The 18,724-nt window shown below is 30.7% G+C and overlaps 2 protein-coding genes and 1 long non-coding RNA gene across 18 annotated transcripts in view; 2 read left to right on the forward strand and 1 right to left on the reverse strand.

Moving 5' to 3' along the window:
* The window catches only part of LOC147839443 (uncharacterized), an 837,962-nt gene that overhangs the window by 733,850 nt on the left and 85,388 nt on the right, over nt 1-18,724 (forward strand). The window lies entirely within an intron of this gene.
* efr3bb (EFR3 homolog Bb (S. cerevisiae)) overlaps nt 1-18,724 on the forward strand; it is a 1,037,141-nt gene that overhangs the window by 220,145 nt on the left and 798,272 nt on the right. The gene's annotated exons all lie outside the window — the stretch shown is intronic.
* afdna (afadin, adherens junction formation factor a) overlaps nt 1-18,724 on the reverse strand; it is a 229,510-nt gene that overhangs the window by 3,006 nt on the left and 207,780 nt on the right. For 8 of the 16 annotated variants that reach the window (XM_087297202.2, NM_001442528.1, XM_087297205.2 and 5 more), the window contains 3 exon segments: nt 16,370-16,504; nt 9,701-10,247; nt 15-96 (listed from right to left, as the gene is read on the reverse strand). In XM_087297202.2, the coding sequence (XP_087153328.1) occupies nt 15-96; nt 9,701-10,247; nt 16,370-16,504 (764 nt within the window). 16 annotated transcript variants of the gene reach the window in all.

Below are 18,724 nucleotides of genomic sequence, written 5' to 3' on the forward strand. Positions count from 1 at the left end.
TAGAGTCTCCTCACCCTTTGGTCCACTTGTCTCGCGGGTCTTTATACACCTCTCCTGATCCTAGTCCTGTTGTGTTTCCAGTGTATGAATTAAATCCTGTTTCATTTCGTCAAATGGTAAAAACAGTGTGAATTTCACAAGAAACATCAAGAGGAACAGTTCAAAAGCGATCAGCAAGAAAACTGCAGAAGCTGCTGGGCTCATGATGGTGCACAACTGGCAGTGTGTGTTTGCTCAAACGTTTATATATTTGTAGAATTTGACAATTCATATAATGAAAAACTTTTTCAAATGTTGCACTGACAACAAATACATTTTTTAGGTGATTAGAGTGTTTTTATTTTTACATGTTTGAATATAAATATTGTGCTTTGTATTTAATATATATATAAATATTATGAAAAAATATATATTACTATAAACGAAAAAATATTTGTAAAAAAATAATAATCAATTGAAATTTGGCCATTGCAACTAACTAAAAAATGTTTTAAATGCAAAAAAGACAAGAGGTTGTAAAAAGGTGAAAATCTAAATATTATAAATAAGTATAAAAAACTAATAAATAAATAAATAAATAAATAAGTATATATATATATATATATTATTATTATAAGCAAACTAAAGAAATATAAAATATTCAACTGAAATGTGACCATTGAAACTGGCTAAATTAAATGTTTTAAATGCAAAAAAAAGACAAGAGCATGTAAAAAATAAAGAAAATCTAAATCTAAAAGTTTTCAAATTATTAATTGAATAAATAAAGTGTATGAATAATACAATATTCTTAATTACCTGTAGACATAAAGCAGGATAAATGAATGTATAAATAAATAAACAGATCAAAGAGTTTTTATAGTACTGATTCAATATGAATAAATAGTTTATAAATAATGCAACATGTTTTAAACAATATGATTTGTTACTGAAAGCAAAATAAATAAATAAATAAGACAATCTAAATATAACCTTTCACGTTAATGATTCAATAAATATACATATTAGTGTAAAAATACAATATATTTTAAAAAATTTAATATTTGATTTGTTACTGAAATAAATAAACAAATTAATTACAACATAGCACAAAATATAAAAAGGTTTTCATATTATTAGATATTATTATGTATAAATACATAATAAACTGTATAAATTAAACAATATTTAAAAAAATGAAATATTAGATTTGTAACTAAAATAAAGCAAAATAAATAAATACATCTAAATACGGTTTTATTACTGCTTCAGCATAAAGAAACATTAAAGTCTATAAATAATAATAAAATATTTAATTTGGAACTGAAATAAAGCTAAATAAATAAATAAATCTAAATAGGTTTTCATATTAATGCTTTAATATAAATACATAATAAAGTGTATAAATACAACAATATTTTTAAACAATTGAATATCTGATTTGTTACTAAAATAAAGCAAAATAAATAAATAGATAAATAAATAAATACAAAAATAAATAAATCTAAAGTTTTCATATTATTGCTTCAATATAAATACACAAAGTGTATAAATATTACAATATTTTTTAAACAAATAAATATCTGATTTGTTACTAAAAATAAAGCTAAATAAATAAATAAATAGGTTATCATTTTACTGCATCAGCATAAATAATTACTAAAGTGGATAATAATACAAAATTTTTAACACACACACATATACACACATATATATTGTTTGTTTTTTAGAACAGGAAAACAAACAAACAAAATAAGTAAATATATAAAATCTAAATATTATTACATCTAAATAATATTTAGTTGTATATCTAATATTAAGTAATATATTTAGTAATATGTATCTAAATATATATTACTAAATATTTAAATAATTGATTTGGAAAGGAAATAAAGCAAAATAAATAAATAAAATAGGTTTTCATATTATTGCATCAGTATAAATGCATAATTAAGTGTATAAATTAAACTAATATTTTTCATGAATTAAACATCTGATTTGTTACAGCAAAACAAATAAATCAATAGAAACAAATAAATGAATGAATAAATGAACAATTAAAATCTAAAATAACAAATCTAGAAATAAATCTAAAAATAAAATCTTTCTAATGTATATTTTCTAACATTATTAATTTCTAACATATTGTTAAACATAACAGTGTATAAATAACAGGCACACACATATTTGCAAGCAAATCTATCAATATTTCACTGTTGTTTTTAGCAGCACACCACTGTCCAGCAGCTTCTGTCCTCACAGCAGGATCTACAGAGTACAGCAGGTTTAGTCAGAGTTATAAAGCGCTCCGAGAGGTCAGAAGTCAGAGGTGGAGGTCAAACCGAGCCGTGACCTCCATCACTGACCGTCACGTGTGCTTGTGTCTGTCTGTCAGTCTCTCAATCCAAATGCATGTGGAAGGATTTCTCGGATTCACTGATTGTGAGATGAAGGAGGGAGAAAGACACAAACACAATGACCAAATAATAAAAATAAAAAAAACAACAACCAAGAGCTTCAAGAGTAAAAAAACAGCAACTTTAACCTGAAGAAAAGACACAAATAAAGCTGAGCTCTTTCATTTTAAGGCCAGATGCGGTTTTGATATTGTATTATCATTCTTATAAAATTAATTAAATGGTTATAAATCTAAAACATTGAAGCAAAATTAGCCTGTATAATTATAAATATTCATAATTATATAATAATGTGCTCCTATTAATGAGTAATTTTGTGTTTCTCTCTGACTCTTGGTTGTTTTTAGCAGGTTTAAAGCGTGTTTAGACGACTGAGGAATCCCATGATTCCATGCAGCGCATTATGAGGGAGGAGGAGGAGGAAGAGGGTGAAGCCAAGCAGATGATGATGATGCTAAACATACACACACACACACACATAAAGACAAACAGGACAGCGAAATAGCAAACGAACAGAAGAGAAGATGGAGCACTGCAGCACCGCTCAAACCAGATCCAGATCCTCAGACAGCATGTGGCTAAGCTAATTATGCATTCGGATTTTAATCATTTCTAATGCTTGAATTATAATGCAGTATAGCATAAAACGCCTGCAAAAGCAGCTTTATTAAACACTAAAATTTAAAACTATATTTTCAATGAATTAACTAATACAATTAAAAAATATATATTCCCTCATTATATACATTATTTTATTATTAGACATTACAATTTACCAATAATTCAATTTAATTCATGTTTTTTTCTATAGCACTTTTACAATGTAGATTGTGTCAAAGCAGCTTCACATAGAAGTTCTAGTAAATTGAAAGAATTTAAATTATTAATATCTGAATATTATCGTACATGTCAGTAATTAAATCATGAAAACATTTCATTTATTTGTTTACTAACAATACACTTTAATTGCATTGGTTTATTAATACTACTACTGTATTTTTACAGAGATACAGCAATTAAATAATAATGATAAATTATACAATTTGATCAACATATATTGTTTTACTTAAATAAAATAGATTTTTTTTTTATTATCATCATTATCACCATAATCGTAATTGTAAAATAAAATAAAGATTTTGAAAAATAACATTTATTACACTAGATAAAATGTATTTTTGTAGGCGATATGTAAAATATATACAGTATGCAAAATAAATAAAATGCATTCTAATATTTTCTAAACTTTATTCTAATTTCATTTTGAAATAACTTTAAGCTTGTAAAATGTATTATTATTCTACATTCACAGAAAATATATAAATATTATATATAGTTATATTTGCCTGTAATAATAATATCAAATAATTATGATCATTATCATAATTATTAATTAGTAAAAATAATAAGTAATCATGATAGTTATTATTATTATCAATAAGTAATATATGCATGTACAATAATGGTATACATGCATATATCAATTATTGATAACAATATAAATAATAATAATACTTATTATTTTATTAATATTATAAACAATATATGAATTTATAATAATAATATACATTATACATCATACATATATACATAATATACATCATACATATTTTATTATTAGTATTCATTAATATATACATTATAATAATTGTATGAATGCATAAATAAATTATTGATAACAATAATATAATTAAAATTATCTTATTATTATTAATAATAATAACTATTATTATTTTTATTATTATTATTATTATTATTAGTAGTAGTAGTAGTAACAAATCATTATTTATTGTTATTATCAATAATATATGCTTGCATACAATTATTATAAATGCATATATTAATTATTGATAATACTAAAATAATAATAATAATAATACTGTTTTATTATTACTATTATTATCAATAATTAATATATGCATGTATATCAATTGTATACAAGCATATATTATTGATAATAATAAATATTTATTATTAATAACTTAATATTAGTAGTAGTAATAATAATAATAATAATAATAATAATAATAATAATAATAAAAATAATAACAACATCTTTGCCTAGATGTAACAAATAAACTTTAACAAAAAGTAAATTTTCGGAGGCTTCAGCGGTGTTGCAGACAGAAAAAACTCAGCATGATGTTGATTTTGGTAAGAGACGCATTAAGATTAAGCAAAGCAGAAGCGGATGGTTGATTGATGGCTTGTAAAGCTTCAGTCAGTCCGAGCAGGGAGAAAGCCGTGCTTTTATTGGCTGATTAATGCAAAAGTTAGTTCTTCTGTGTAAGCGCAAATGCGACACCCTTCACAACAGACCCTGATGACGTTACATGGGGAAGCTTTTAGCAGATTACATGCAAGGTCAGATACACTGGGCATCTTTGTGAAACAGGGTTGAACTGCCTTTTTTGCACTTGACTGTTTAGAAGTGACACATCTGATATGACGCTTAAGTTACTGTAAAAACAAATACAGGTATCTGTAAAATCTTAAGAAAAAAACAACAATAATATATTAAAGGTCCCGTGAAGTGGTTTGAAATGTGCAATTTTTATTTGATGTTTGTCATAATCTCACTGAGACACTGGATAGCATTTGATTGGTCAAGATTTGATGAGAAACTGAAGTATGAGGTGACGTGAATAAAACTCTTGATTTATTTAGGTGGAAGTTACAAACTACAAGCTTTATATGTTTATATCAGTTTTACATCTTCTAAACGCAAATTATGTCAGTGTTTTGGAGCACACTAGCTTAAAGGTATCCTAAAAACTAACAACACTGATATTAACATTTAAAAACATTATTTTAATTTACAAAAACAAGGAATTGATACAATGAAAGAAAGTTGTATTTTGTACTGAAAGTTGACTTTTTTGGAAGATGTTTTTAGAAGAAATATTATTTGTGTTTTTATTTACACTCTATTTTTTTTTTATTGTAATCTGTTTTCTGTTAGAAAAGTTGTTACCATCCGCTTGTTAAGTAGCGACATATGAAATATCACTCTGTAAGAGTGTATTATTACCAGTTGTTGTGTCTCCCTATTCGGTTTAATATAGGGGTTAGACCCGGAAGCCACTTCACGTGACGTCACACTTGACAAGCAGACACAATAAAAGTTTAGTAAACTTATATAGTGTATTAAAACACTACATGAGCCAAATGTTTTTACTATACTACATAAATTTACTATATTTATATGATTAAACTATCTATTCTGTAAAGTATATTTGAACATAATTGGTGCTTGGTTAATTAAAGTAAAGTACTAACATAATGCAATATTATAAAATTCGTGTTGAGCAATAAATGTGTTACTGGAGAAAATAACATTTATTAAAGATGCGTGGATCACTTTTATTTAATTATTTAAATTAATACAGATACAAATGATGAGAAAATAAAAGATATATCGGAAATATTTTGTAAAAGGAAAACTTTACAAATGAATAAATAAACAAACAAACAAACAAACAAATAATTAAATAAATAAAGGGTATTTATTCATTTATTTATTAAATCGTAAAGTCTGAATAAATAAATAAAAAATTAGGGTATTTATTTTATTTACTTAATTGTAAAGTCTAAATAAATAAATAACTGTATTTCTTCATTTTTTTTAATTAAACTAAAGTCTGAATAAATAAATAAAGGCACTTATTTTTATTTATTTAATTGTAAAGTCTAAATAAATAAATAAATGAATAAAGCGTATTTATGTATTTATTTAATTGTAAAATGTTTATATGTATACACAAATCGAAATAAAATAAGGGTATTTATTCATTTATTTATTACATTGTAAAGTCTGAATAAATAAATAAATAAGGGTATTTATTCATTTATTCACTACATTGTAAAGTCTGAATAAATAAATAAAAAATTAGGGTATTTATTTAATTGTAAAGTTTTTATTTGTACACACACTATGAAAAAATTCTTGCTGCTTATATTTTTAATCAACTCTAATCAACTTTTCTAGTCATCTCAACTTACATCAATCAAACTGACAAAAAATATTAAGTTAAACTTTGTATAACTAATTAAAAAAAATTGTTGATACCTGATTAACTTATTAAAATAAGTTAAAGCAACATAAAATATTTGTTGTTTTGACTTTTTGTCATTACATTTTTTTTTACAGTGTACATATTTGTGCCTATACTTGTGTATTTGTAGATATATATTGTTTTTCCCCCACGCTGTTTTTATTTTTTCCCATTGTAATCTGTTGACTGCTGCATATGAATGTTAAAGCATTTATGCTGCAAGTTTGTGTTTTTGTAACTAGTTGTTTTTTTCCCATTATAATGAGTTAAAAGCAATTGTTCGGCTGATTCAATGGATGAACAATTGTAAAAAATTTCACTTAAGTTACTAAAGTTAGCATGCTTTTTTTTACAGCAGCCTTGGATAAAACTGTAGACAAATTTACATTTTATTTTTTAATAAATACAACTTTAGGTTTTTTTTTTTACTTCACAATGTTATTTAATATACAGTATGTACATGTATTGTATATAATTTAAAGTCTATTGTTTACCTAGCCTGCATTTATTTGATTACAATTACAGTAAAAGTGTAATATTGTGAAGTTGTAATTAAGAAATGTTTTTTCCCCGATATTAAGAGTTAACAGCAATGAAAAAAACTCAACTTAAAGCAAAAATTAATTAAAAAAAAAACACCTGAAAGCAGCAACAAATACATACTAATAATAACGGTGATAATAATATTAAATAAATAAACGAATTAACATTCCACTATGACTGACTACTAAATGTAACACCAAAACATATTCAGATGTACACTTCTCATAGTCAAGCACAAAAAAGCGCCTCATCCGACAGATCTTTTCCCCTTTGCCAAGTATAAGCAGGACTGAGGAGAGGTGTAGTGTTGAGCCTAAAGAAGCCAGTGTCTCATTCCCTGAGCTGATAATGAACGCAGGCCTTTCCCAAAGCAAACCAAACACACACACACACATGAGACGGCTGGCAACACCAACAGTACTTGACTGATTCGGGGCCGCACGGCGAATCACGAGTCGACTGACTGATCGAGCGCCACTACGATGATTTGAGGAAGAGGAATCGTGGAGGACAGGCGATCGCAAAACAAACCAACCAAAGGGTAATGACTAGTTTAAAGGAGAACTGTGGGATTGATACAAGCTGAGCTCATTTGAAAGCATTTGTTGCATTAAATAAGGTTTTAGAGGAATTCACTGGATTCAAACCTATCGTTCAGCTGATTCAATGAATGAACACGAGTTATTTGAAGTTGTCATACTTTTTACAGCAGTCATATCATTATGACTTCAAAATTTAAATAAAACACACAAATTTACAGGGTTTTTTTTATATACAATTATTATTATACAGGTTTTTTTTAAATTATACACTAGCCTTTTGGGGTCAGTAGGATTTTAAAATGTTTTATAATAGGCTTCTCCTGCTCACCAAGGCTGCATTTATTTATTCAAAAATACAGTTCAAATTATAACATTGTGAAATGTTATTGCACTATAAAACAACTGATCAAAGGTAGTTTATCATTTCATTTAATCATGTATTCCAGTGATTTTAAAGTTGAATTTTCTGATCCTTCACAAATCACTCTAAAAGTAATTATTAGTGTTATTATTTTTATTATTATTAATGGTAATTGTAATTAATGTAAATTAAAACGTAAACATTTTTTTAATAAATGCTTTTAAAAAACAAAACATGAAAATAAAAACTGACCCCAAACGTTTGACCGGTAGTGATATATATATATATATGTATAGTATATTATAAATAATATGTCATGTATATGTGATTTAATTATATATAACATATGTTAATATGTTATTTAAAATAAAATATCATTTGTTTTTTTAAGGTCAATTTCTTACATAGGCTGCATTTATTTGATCAAAAATACACAGGGTTCCCACTCTTTCATAAACGGTAGACTCAGAGACTTTTTAAACTTTAAACTTTTTAAAGCACCTTCATTTTAAATCAAGAACATTCTTTAATTTCCACTGCATATGTAGCACCATGAAAGTCCTTACTGTACTTAACATTTCACTTAATTTAATTATATTAAAATATCCAAGGAATGATGTTTTGAATGTGTAGGTTTTAATGATTTTTTAAAAACAGTCATGCTCAAAGAACTTCAGTTAAATGAATTACTGGTAATAATGGCAATCATTAAATGTGGTTTCTGAAATATTGATAATATGCGCATCATTTGTCATGGTCCTTGTACAAGATTTATTTTTAAGATGTTAAATTAAAATTTATTTATTTTTAGTTGTTTTTGACAGCAGCACAGTGCAATTGCTGAAATAACACCATAAACAAATTCAATTCAAGCACTTTTAAGGACCTGTGTATATTTTTAAGTACTTTGCAGGCCTTGGATGCATATGTCTGAAATTCAAATACTTTCAAGAAATGTGGGTACCCTGAATACAGCAACATTTTTTATTTCATTTTATTTTACAGTTTAAAAAAACTCATTTGTATTTATTATTAAAATATATATTTGCTGTGCTATGTTCCATCATAAATTAAGGTAACATGCACTGAAAAAAACATTTAAAGATAATTCCTTAAATTTACTAATTTTTTCAACATTAAGTGGTTGTAAACAATTTATTTTGGCTGCATTTAAACAAACAAATTGAGTTGAACATTACTAAACTTAATTTGTTTGTTTAAATTCAACACATATAAATCATTTGTAATAATTTTGCATAAATATTTTTTTTTCGGTGTGCTGATATGATGCCGAAGAAACATTTATAAAGATTGTCAATGTTGAAAACAGTTATTCATAAAATTTATTTAAAATCATGATAAAATAAAGCACATAATTATCATAAAAAAAATGCACTGTTCGGAGTATTCCTTGCAAAAGCATTGATCACAATATTTATTTCTTTACAATAAGGAATGATTATCAAACAAATTGCTTTCACGTGCGCTCAACCTGTACTGAACCCAAAAGATTCCTATAGAAGAAAAGAAAAAAATGACAAACAAATGAAACAAACAAAAAAAGGGGACAAACGATTCGACTGATTGGCTATAAAACTACCCAAATTTGACACACAGAAAGGTAGAGGGAATAGGAAAAAACACAGAGAGTGTTGACTCTCCACTGGAAAAACAAGGAAAAGGAGCAAACGAACACCAATCCAAAAAAAACTAAACAAAAAACTAAACAAAACATGAAAACGAATGATAAGCGGAGGTCGAGCGGGCCCAGGACGGAGCCTTGGCTCTCCTCGGCGTCTCTACCTTTGGAGTTGGCTGATGGGATGAAGCTGGGTTTGGTGAAGGGGAGAGGGGGCTGCCCTGTCTTGAGAGCAGTACTGTTGGCATTGAGCCCAGCGGGCAGCTGGAATGAGTTGGACAGAAAGATGCCATCTGAGACGGGACGGGGCTTGCGCGCGGTTGGCGGCGGCTGGGGCTTTGGGGCAGGCGGAAGGTCGCCGTAGGACTTGCGGGTGGCCAAGAGCTTAACCTGACCTGTTAGGCCCGCATCTTCCTCATCCTCCTCCTCCTCCTCGTCATTGTACGAGACAAACTTGGCAGTGTAAATGGTGTCTGGGGAGGCGACCTGGGTTTTGAGGTAGGAGGTGTTTCTCTGAGGCGGAGGCGGGGGGGCGCTGGTGCTGTGGTTAGTGGCGGGTGCGCTTGAGGGAGAAGGGGGCTGGTAGTCCCGGGGTAAAGGGGGTCTGTACAGACCCGTCTCATCTGGTGTCGGCAGCTTGCGCTCGGCTTCCTCGTGCTGCCGGCGCCGCTCTGCCTCCAGGCGGGTGTAGTACTCTTCCTCCTGTCTCCTCTGAGGGGGGAACATGGGAAGAGCTGGTTAGAGCTGCCTTCGCTAGCCTGTGCCGCTCACACACGGTCCACGCCGGGGCTAAAGCTAATGCTCTGATGCAATACTAAAAGCACATTGTATTAGAAAGTGTTGAAGTCAGAATTATTCGCCCTCCTGTGCATTGTTTTTTCATTTTCAAATATTTCCCAAATGAGGTTTAACAAAGCAAAGAATTTTTCCACAGTATTTCCTAATAATTATTTTCTTCTGGAAAAAGTCTTATTTTTTTATTTTGGCTAGAATAAAAGCAGTTGAAAATTTTTTTTAAACAATATTAATGCCAATATTATTATCTCCTTAAGCATTTTTTCATCTCGATTATCTACAGAACAACTCAACAATTACCCTAACTTGCCTAATTAACCTAGTTAAGCCTTTAAATGTCACTTTTAGCTGAATACTAGTATCTTGAAAAATATCTAGTAAAGTATTATGCACTGTCATCATTCAAAGATAAAAGAAATCCGTTATTAGAAATCAGTTATTAAAAGTATTATGTTTAGAAATTTGCTGAAAAAAATCTTTCCATTAAACAGAAATTGGGAAATAAAATATACAGGGAGGCTAATAATTCTCTAATTATTGCATATTATAAGTTTGAGTGTGAAGTGTGCTCTTTTAGCTCAAATTGTTCAACATGGTGCTAAGAAATTGGTATGTTTGCTACAATGCACAGGCTAAAACTAACCATGTTCTGTCTAATATATGCACCACTGTGGTTTACCACTACTTTATACAGTAGATGTGCTGTAAATGTAAATGCAGTCCTGTTTGTTTGGGGAAAGCAAGTTTGCTTATACGACATAATGTGCTTCAGAGTGGAACTGCGAATAGCTGAAACTTAATCCTGCATGTTTTGGGAAAAGTGAGCTTTGTTTAGGACCGCCCATTGTAAGCAAGAAATGTCCATCTCGCCAGAAGAGCAAACACAGGAAGAACGAGTGCTGCTCACACGGTCCACACTGATTTAGAAGAGCTTCATTGTGGAAAAGCGAACAAAAAAAAGTGTAGCATTTGCTGATATACTGGTACAGTATAAATGCACTTTTTAGTGAAGTAGTAGAGCATGGTGCTAGCAAACACCAAGGTTGAGGCTTAAAATCCCATGTAGGGAAAAAAAAAAACGGATAAAAAAGCATACCTTCAATGCAATATAAGTTGCTTTGTATAAAAGCATCTGCAAATGGATAAATGCAATTTGTTTAGGTAAAGCCAAACTGTAAGCAAGCAACAGTATTCTGGGCAATAGATGCACCAATGTCGTGCGGTAGAACTGGTAAAAAAAACAAACTCTTAAAATTTTGGTGATATAATGTATAAATGTGACCATGAAGGAAAAATATAAGGTTCCTCTAGGGCAGTGGTTCTTAAAGAGGGGGTCGGGACCCCTTGAGGGGTCGCGGAACAATAAAGGGGGGGTCGCCTGGTGATTTCCAAAAATCTACTTATTATTATTAGGCCATAAGAATTACCATATTTTATCCATAACCAACTGAAAAGAAAAAATTAGTTTATAGTTACTATAGTAGCTTATTTACTAGTTCTATTGGATTGCGAACCCTGGGGTAATTACATTATATTAAAGACAAAAGCGTCAGATGCAGCAGATTTATAGCACTGACATACAAAAATAAAAAAATTAAACGAAGAATAGACTTTGGTCTATTGGTGTGTGTGTGCGCCATTGCATGCAAGTTTTCTGTATTTATAACCACCTCAAAGGATATTGGGGTTCGCGAGTCACTGGTATTGTTATTTTAGGGGTCGCGTGCTGAAAAGTTTGGGAACCCCTGCTCTAGGGGACCACAGATTTTCATCTCTGTTATTCGCAGACGATGTTGTTCTGTTGGCTTCATCGGACATGGACTTTCAGCATGCACTGGGGCGGTTTGCTGAAGAGTGCGACGTGGCTGTGATGAAAATCAACACATTCAAGTCCGAGGCCATGGAGCTTCACTGGAAAAAATTGGGTTGCCATCTTCAGGTTGAAGGAAAGTCATTACCCCAGGTGGAGGAGTTTAAGTATCTTGGGGTTTTGTTCAAGAGTGAGGGAAAGATGGAACGTGAGATTGACTGGCGGATTGGTGCAGCGGCAACAGTAATGCGGTCAATGTACTTGTCTGTTGTTGTAAAGAAGGAGCTGAGGCGGAAGGCAAAGCTCTCGATTTATCGGTCAATCTACGTTCCATGTCCCTATGGTCATGAGCTTTGGGTCATGACTGAAACGACAAGATCTTGGACATAAGCGACGGAATTGAGTTTACAGGTTGGCAGGGCGCACTCTCAAAGATAGGGTGAGGAGCTCTGTCACCCGGGAGGAGCTCGGAGTACAGCCATTGCTCCTCCACAGACAGCTGATGTGGATCAGTTTTAAATGACTCCTGGATGCCTTTCTAGAGCGGTGTTCCAGAAGGAGGCCTCGAGGAAGACCAAATGAAGAAGAAAAAAAATGCTTGCACTTAAATTTAAATTTAATTGAAAATTCTTGCTGTAAAAAACAATTAACTCTGACTTTTAGCTCAATAAACCGCTAATTAACTGCTTATTACCAGTTAAGGTAGTTGTTGGGTTTAGGTACTGGTTCTGTAGAATAAGATCATGCAGAATATGTCATGTAAAGTACTAACAAATTGCTTATATATTTTGTTATTGAAAAATCTCATGTCTGTCTATTGATATCAAGATCACTAGTGCTAAAACACTCTCAAAGAATCCAGTAATTAAATCAGAAATCTGAATTACATGAAACAAATCTACTTTGGTTTTGTTTTGTTGCTTGCTTGCAGTGCCATCACGGCTTGAGACTTCACTCAAAAAATGATGCTTGCTGTTTGTTCAACTTAAAATGAGCTGAAACAACACAATTCTTGACTAAATTGTTTTATGTTCACTCCACTTAAATTTGTACATATTAGTTGTTTTTCCATATTAGTTGTTAATTGAATTCCCTCATGCTTTCCCGACACAAATTGATTGCATTTTTAACAGTGTTTACTATTCGATAGTAATCCCACCAGATGGAGCCAAAGAGGAACAAGATATTCCATGGGTCTCGTTCTAACTGGAATGAAAATCCATGGACCATAAGATGCTGTTACAAGCCTTGAAGATCTGGCTGGCATTTGGTGGTTTATTGTAGCTCTGGAGAAAATCAGCCAGCGGTTGGCTGCTCTGGTTTCTGTGCATGAATCCCCTGGGTTAGTATGCGGTGGAAATGTCTCATATATGAGAGCATGTGGAGGCAAAAACATACATGAAGCTACTTCAAACTCCAATGGCCTCCACCAAAAAACCAAGATGGACCATTTCCAGCAGGACTTCCAAAGCAATGCTGTATGGAATGGCAATGGCCTCCCAACAACAATAACAACAACAAAAAAAGCTGGATTTTTGTTTTAGGTGTAAAGATCTGACGTGTGATTCTCATGCGTTTCTTTGATGGATATGTGAAGGGATTCACGTCACAAAAACACCACAGATGAGATGTTGTGAAGACATGCAGTTGGACATCACAAGTGGGCTCTGAACTTAACAGTGGTCTGAAAATGACGCACACAGACACAAATAAAACTGGATGGTCACAGAGCGGGACGACATTTTTGGTCATGGAAAATGTAAATTCAGACCACTGGTAAGTCGATGACCCGCTGAGGCATTACACAGGGGTGTTAAAAAAACACTTTAATTTAGCCTCTGACAGCCTTCAACTCCTGCTATTAGCGCATAATGTATATAGACATAAATTGCTTTAAGTGAAGCACAAGAGGCTGTGTATATTGTACAGTAGCATGTATTAATTATCAGTGTCGGCCTTCAATCATAGCCACTTACAAAGTCACGAAGAACCATCGGCATCAGGTGAAACCTTGAAAAAGCTTGTCGTTAGCATGAATAAGCATGGCTGATCATGTATGTCTTCTTAAAGGGGTAGTTCACCCTAAAATGAAAACCCTTGACTTGTGTTTTTTTTAGATATACTGAAGAATGTCCAGTAATCATTGATTTTCATAATGCTTTTTGGTTCCTACTATGAATGTTAATGGTTATTGGGTTCTAACATTCTTCAAAACATCTTTATTTGTGTTCAAGAGAAAAATGAATTGGTTTGGAACAAGTGAAGGGTGATTAATTTAGTAAAATCTTAAATGATGACCATTGCCATTTTTTGGGTGAACTATCCATTTAAAGTAAATAGCAAGATTACCAGCTTGGAACCATTATTATGCTATTTTTAACATGACTTGTGTTTAAAGGGATGGTTCAGTCAGAAATGAACAGTTTACCACAATTTACTTACCCTCAGGTGTTTCCAAAAAGTTAGCATCTTTTTTGTTTTAGAGATATTTTGAACACAGTTGGAAATTGGTAGCCATTAATAAATTCATTTGAATGGTTTATTAATTTAATAATTTAAACATTTATCAAAATGTATTAAATAATAGACTAGCTAGAATAATTTAAGCATCCGTTTACAAAATAACACAAAGATAATCAAAACTTGCTATAATTTACATCATACAAAATGAATGATTAAAATAAAGGTAATCAAATCTTAAGTACTAAAATACTTCTTAATTTTCAAAAATATCTATTTTTTATTTATTAAAAACGTAAATAATTATCAAAATGTATTAAATATCAGAATAACTAGAACAATTAAAAAGAACACAGATAAATGTTAATTATAATTGATATCTTATAAAAATAATGATTAAAATAGAAAATACTGAAAATACTAAACTTTGAAAAATATCTATTTTTATTTATTAAAACAAATAAAGTTAGAAAAAATTAAATATTAGACTAACTAGAACAATTAAGCATCTGTTTCTAAAATAAATAACACGTAATAATTAAATATCAACTATAATTTACATTTTAAAAAATTGGCGACGTGGTGGCGCAGTGGGTAGCAAATTCGCCTCACAGTTAGAAGGTCGCTGGTTCGAACCTCAGCTGAGTCAGTTGGCATTTCTGTGTGGAGTTTGCATGTTCTCCCCGTGTTCGCATGGGTTTCCTCCGGGTTCTCCGATTTACCTCACAAGTCCAAAGACCTGTTGACCATAGTGTATGAGTGTGTGTGTTTCCCAGTGATAGGTTGCGGCTGAAAGGGCATCCGCTGCGTAACATATGCTAGATAAGTTGGAGGTTCATTTCGCTGTGGCGACCCCAGATTAATAAAGGGACTAAGCCAAAAAGAAAATGAATGAATGAATTTTATCAAAAAATAATAATGCTAAAAATACGGATAATCAAAAAAAATCTAAAATACTAAATGAACATTTTCTGTATAAATATTAATTATAATTTACACCATTAAAATATTTACTAATACCTAATAAAATCATTAACATAAATATTGGGGATGTCTGTGGCTACCAATTTCCAACAGTGCTCAAAATATCTTTATAACAAAGCAAAAGATCCTATAATGGAGGGAGTATATTCGATAGCAATTCTCATTTTTGAGTGAACTATCGCTTTAAGGCCTGGCTGAGAGAAATAATAAAAAAAGGCTATTATCATGCCTGCAGTTGCACAATAAATAATTATCTGTTATTAACAGTTTCTGTATTTTGTGAGTCACAAGTGTTTTCCATTTATTTCCAGATGTGAATTGCATTATGGGAGCTTGATCTCTACTCTGTTGAATTCTACAGTTTAACAAAAGAACTTTTATAGATATTTTAGTAGATTGAAATAATATAATGTATAAGAAATAATATATTAGACAAAATGTACTGCCAATTTGTTACAAGGTTTTAGTAGAGTAATAGACAACATCAACACAGACAATTTACTTTATATATTACTAATATACTTTATATTACTTTAAACTATTAGAAATGTTCATAAAAGTTACAATCTTTTTAAGGTTAAAAGATGTTGGAAGAAAGATCAAAGTCCCATATTGCAATTCAAAAGCAGAGATAAAAGCGAAAACAAATTAAAAGCATGAATCACAAAATATGAAAAACTGCTAATTTACGGATATTGGTTTACAGTGCACAACAACTTAAAAGCTCGTCTTATAACATGCATTTAGCTATACAATTCCTAGTTGTCTGCATGGATTTAAATACCTTCTCGTCGGCCTCTCTCCTGGCTCTCTCCTCCTCTCGCCAGCGTCTCTCCTCCTCCTGTTTGGCTCGCTCTTCTGCTTCGCGCTTGCGGATTTCCTCCAGCTGCTGCTTCCGTCGTCGCTCCTCGTCCTGCAGCTGAGGCGCACAATGCACAATCACATTTACACAAAAACAATACATCACAGAGAATAAACTGACTCAATTTGTTCCCTTTGAATCTAGAAATTTAGACAAAAGTTGGGTTGTTAATGGTTCATAAATTGTAGTTTTGTGTTTTGAACTTACATTACTCTTCAAAATCTTAGGGTCAGGTTTTTGTTTTCTTTCTCCGATTAGTTTTATTTTAGTAAGAATGCAACAAATTGATTAAAAGTGACAGTAAAGAGATTAATATTTTTGGTCACACTTTACAATAAGGTTACGTTAGTTAATGTATTTACTAACATGAACTAATTATGAACCATACATAACATCCAGATTCAGGCTTGTTAACATTAATGCATCGTACTGTAAGTTAACAAACTATTAATAAACAATTGCATTTTAATTCAATAACATGAACAAATACTGTAATAAATGTATTGTTCATTGTTTGATTATGATAGTAAAAGCATTAACTAACATTAACTAATGCAACCATATTGTTAAGTGTTACCTTGTTTACTTTCTATTATAAGAAAGTTTATTTAAAGGTAACAATATATTTCATGATATAGTTTTTTAATAAAGGTAGTTTTTCCAGAAAATGTACAAAAGGGCTTTATATGATAAATAAGCTTGAATATTTAAGAACTTTATTATTAACCTTATAAATACACCCACATATTTACATATTACGGTACACGCAAAATAAAATAAAAAAATCCAATAATAAAATAATAATTATTCTAATAATAAAATAAATTTCATTCTGCGGTATTAATATATACATTACCATCATACCGCCAAGTTGAAATGTTTCTAAAGCCGCAAATTTGCAGCTGAATGTTCTCTGAAGGATCATGTGACACTGACGATTATTAAAACAAATCTACTTAAAAAATAAATAAATCACAGATATATTAAATATATTTGAATAAAAAAAATTTATATTTATTAAATGTTTTAACCTTATTGTACCAATTATTAAATTACTGTATTTTTTTGTGCAAAATACACAAAGCTTTGTTGAGAACACTAAGTATCTTGGGTATGATACATTTAAGAAAAAAATCTTACTGACCTCAATCTTTTGAATGAATAGTCACTTTTAATGTGTAAATCAATATTTAAACCTAAAAAGGTAATAAAAAAATAAATATAATTTGTAAAAAAAAAAAAAAATAATAATAATTATAGTAATAAGATTAATAAAAAAAAAACAGAATAAATTAAATAAAATTGGTAAACATTATAAATGTAATGTAAATGAATATTTAAACCTAAAAAAAGTGATTAAAAAACAAAAGAACATTAAACAAAACATAATTTAAAAAAAATAAGAGTACTACAAAAAACAAAACAAAAGGATAAACAAAATAAAACTGCTGAACATGATAATAATAATAATAAAATATAAGCGTAATCTAAATGAGTGTTTTTCAAAGCACATTCATCGAGAATCACCAGCTCTCCACATTAACCATGTCTCCTTAAATCACACACACCTGATTCAGATCATCAGCTCATTAGCAGAGACTGAAACACCTGTAATGGGTGTGACAAACAAACGAGACATGCAAAACATGGAGTGTTGGTGGTCCTCCAGAAACATGGTTGAGAAACACTGATCTAAATCACACATTGTATTCATTAATAGTTCATTTAAAGCTTAGCCTGCTGTGACGTATACATATGAATATAAAAAAGTATAAAAAGTAACCAGCACATTCATCATTGTTGCATCTGTAATAATGCCTTCAGTGACGAGAGGCTTCATGCGCTCACATATAAACACATGCACATACACGTTTGCATGCAAAACAACTTACAGATGGCATTGCAATACTTCTTCACACCTACATAAAGTCTTTCAAAAAGGGAATCCAAACACTTCCATCAAAACGCCATACACAGTACAATGGTAACCGAAAATACAAATCACTGGCCACACACCTGATCCTTCCAAAACCAGAAGGACGCAGACATAAACAAACACATGTCCCATCAGGAAAAGAGAAAGAGGAAACCCAGAGCAGGAAAAACCAATGCGAGAGTAAATGAGCGGCAAAGCGCCTGGGACTCACATACAGCAGTGATGAGTGAAGTGGCGAAAGAAACAACAGGAATGGAGATTACAGCACACGGTAATGGAGCCCACATGCAAGCGGAAGAGAGAGAGAGAGACCAGGCTGGAGGAGAACATGCACCAACCGG

This window comes from Danio rerio, chromosome 20, assembly GCF_052040795.2.
Source record: "Danio rerio strain M-AB ecotype USA chromosome 20, GRCz13ab, whole genome shotgun sequence".
Taxonomy (NCBI): domain Eukaryota; kingdom Metazoa; phylum Chordata; class Actinopteri; order Cypriniformes; family Danionidae; genus Danio; species Danio rerio.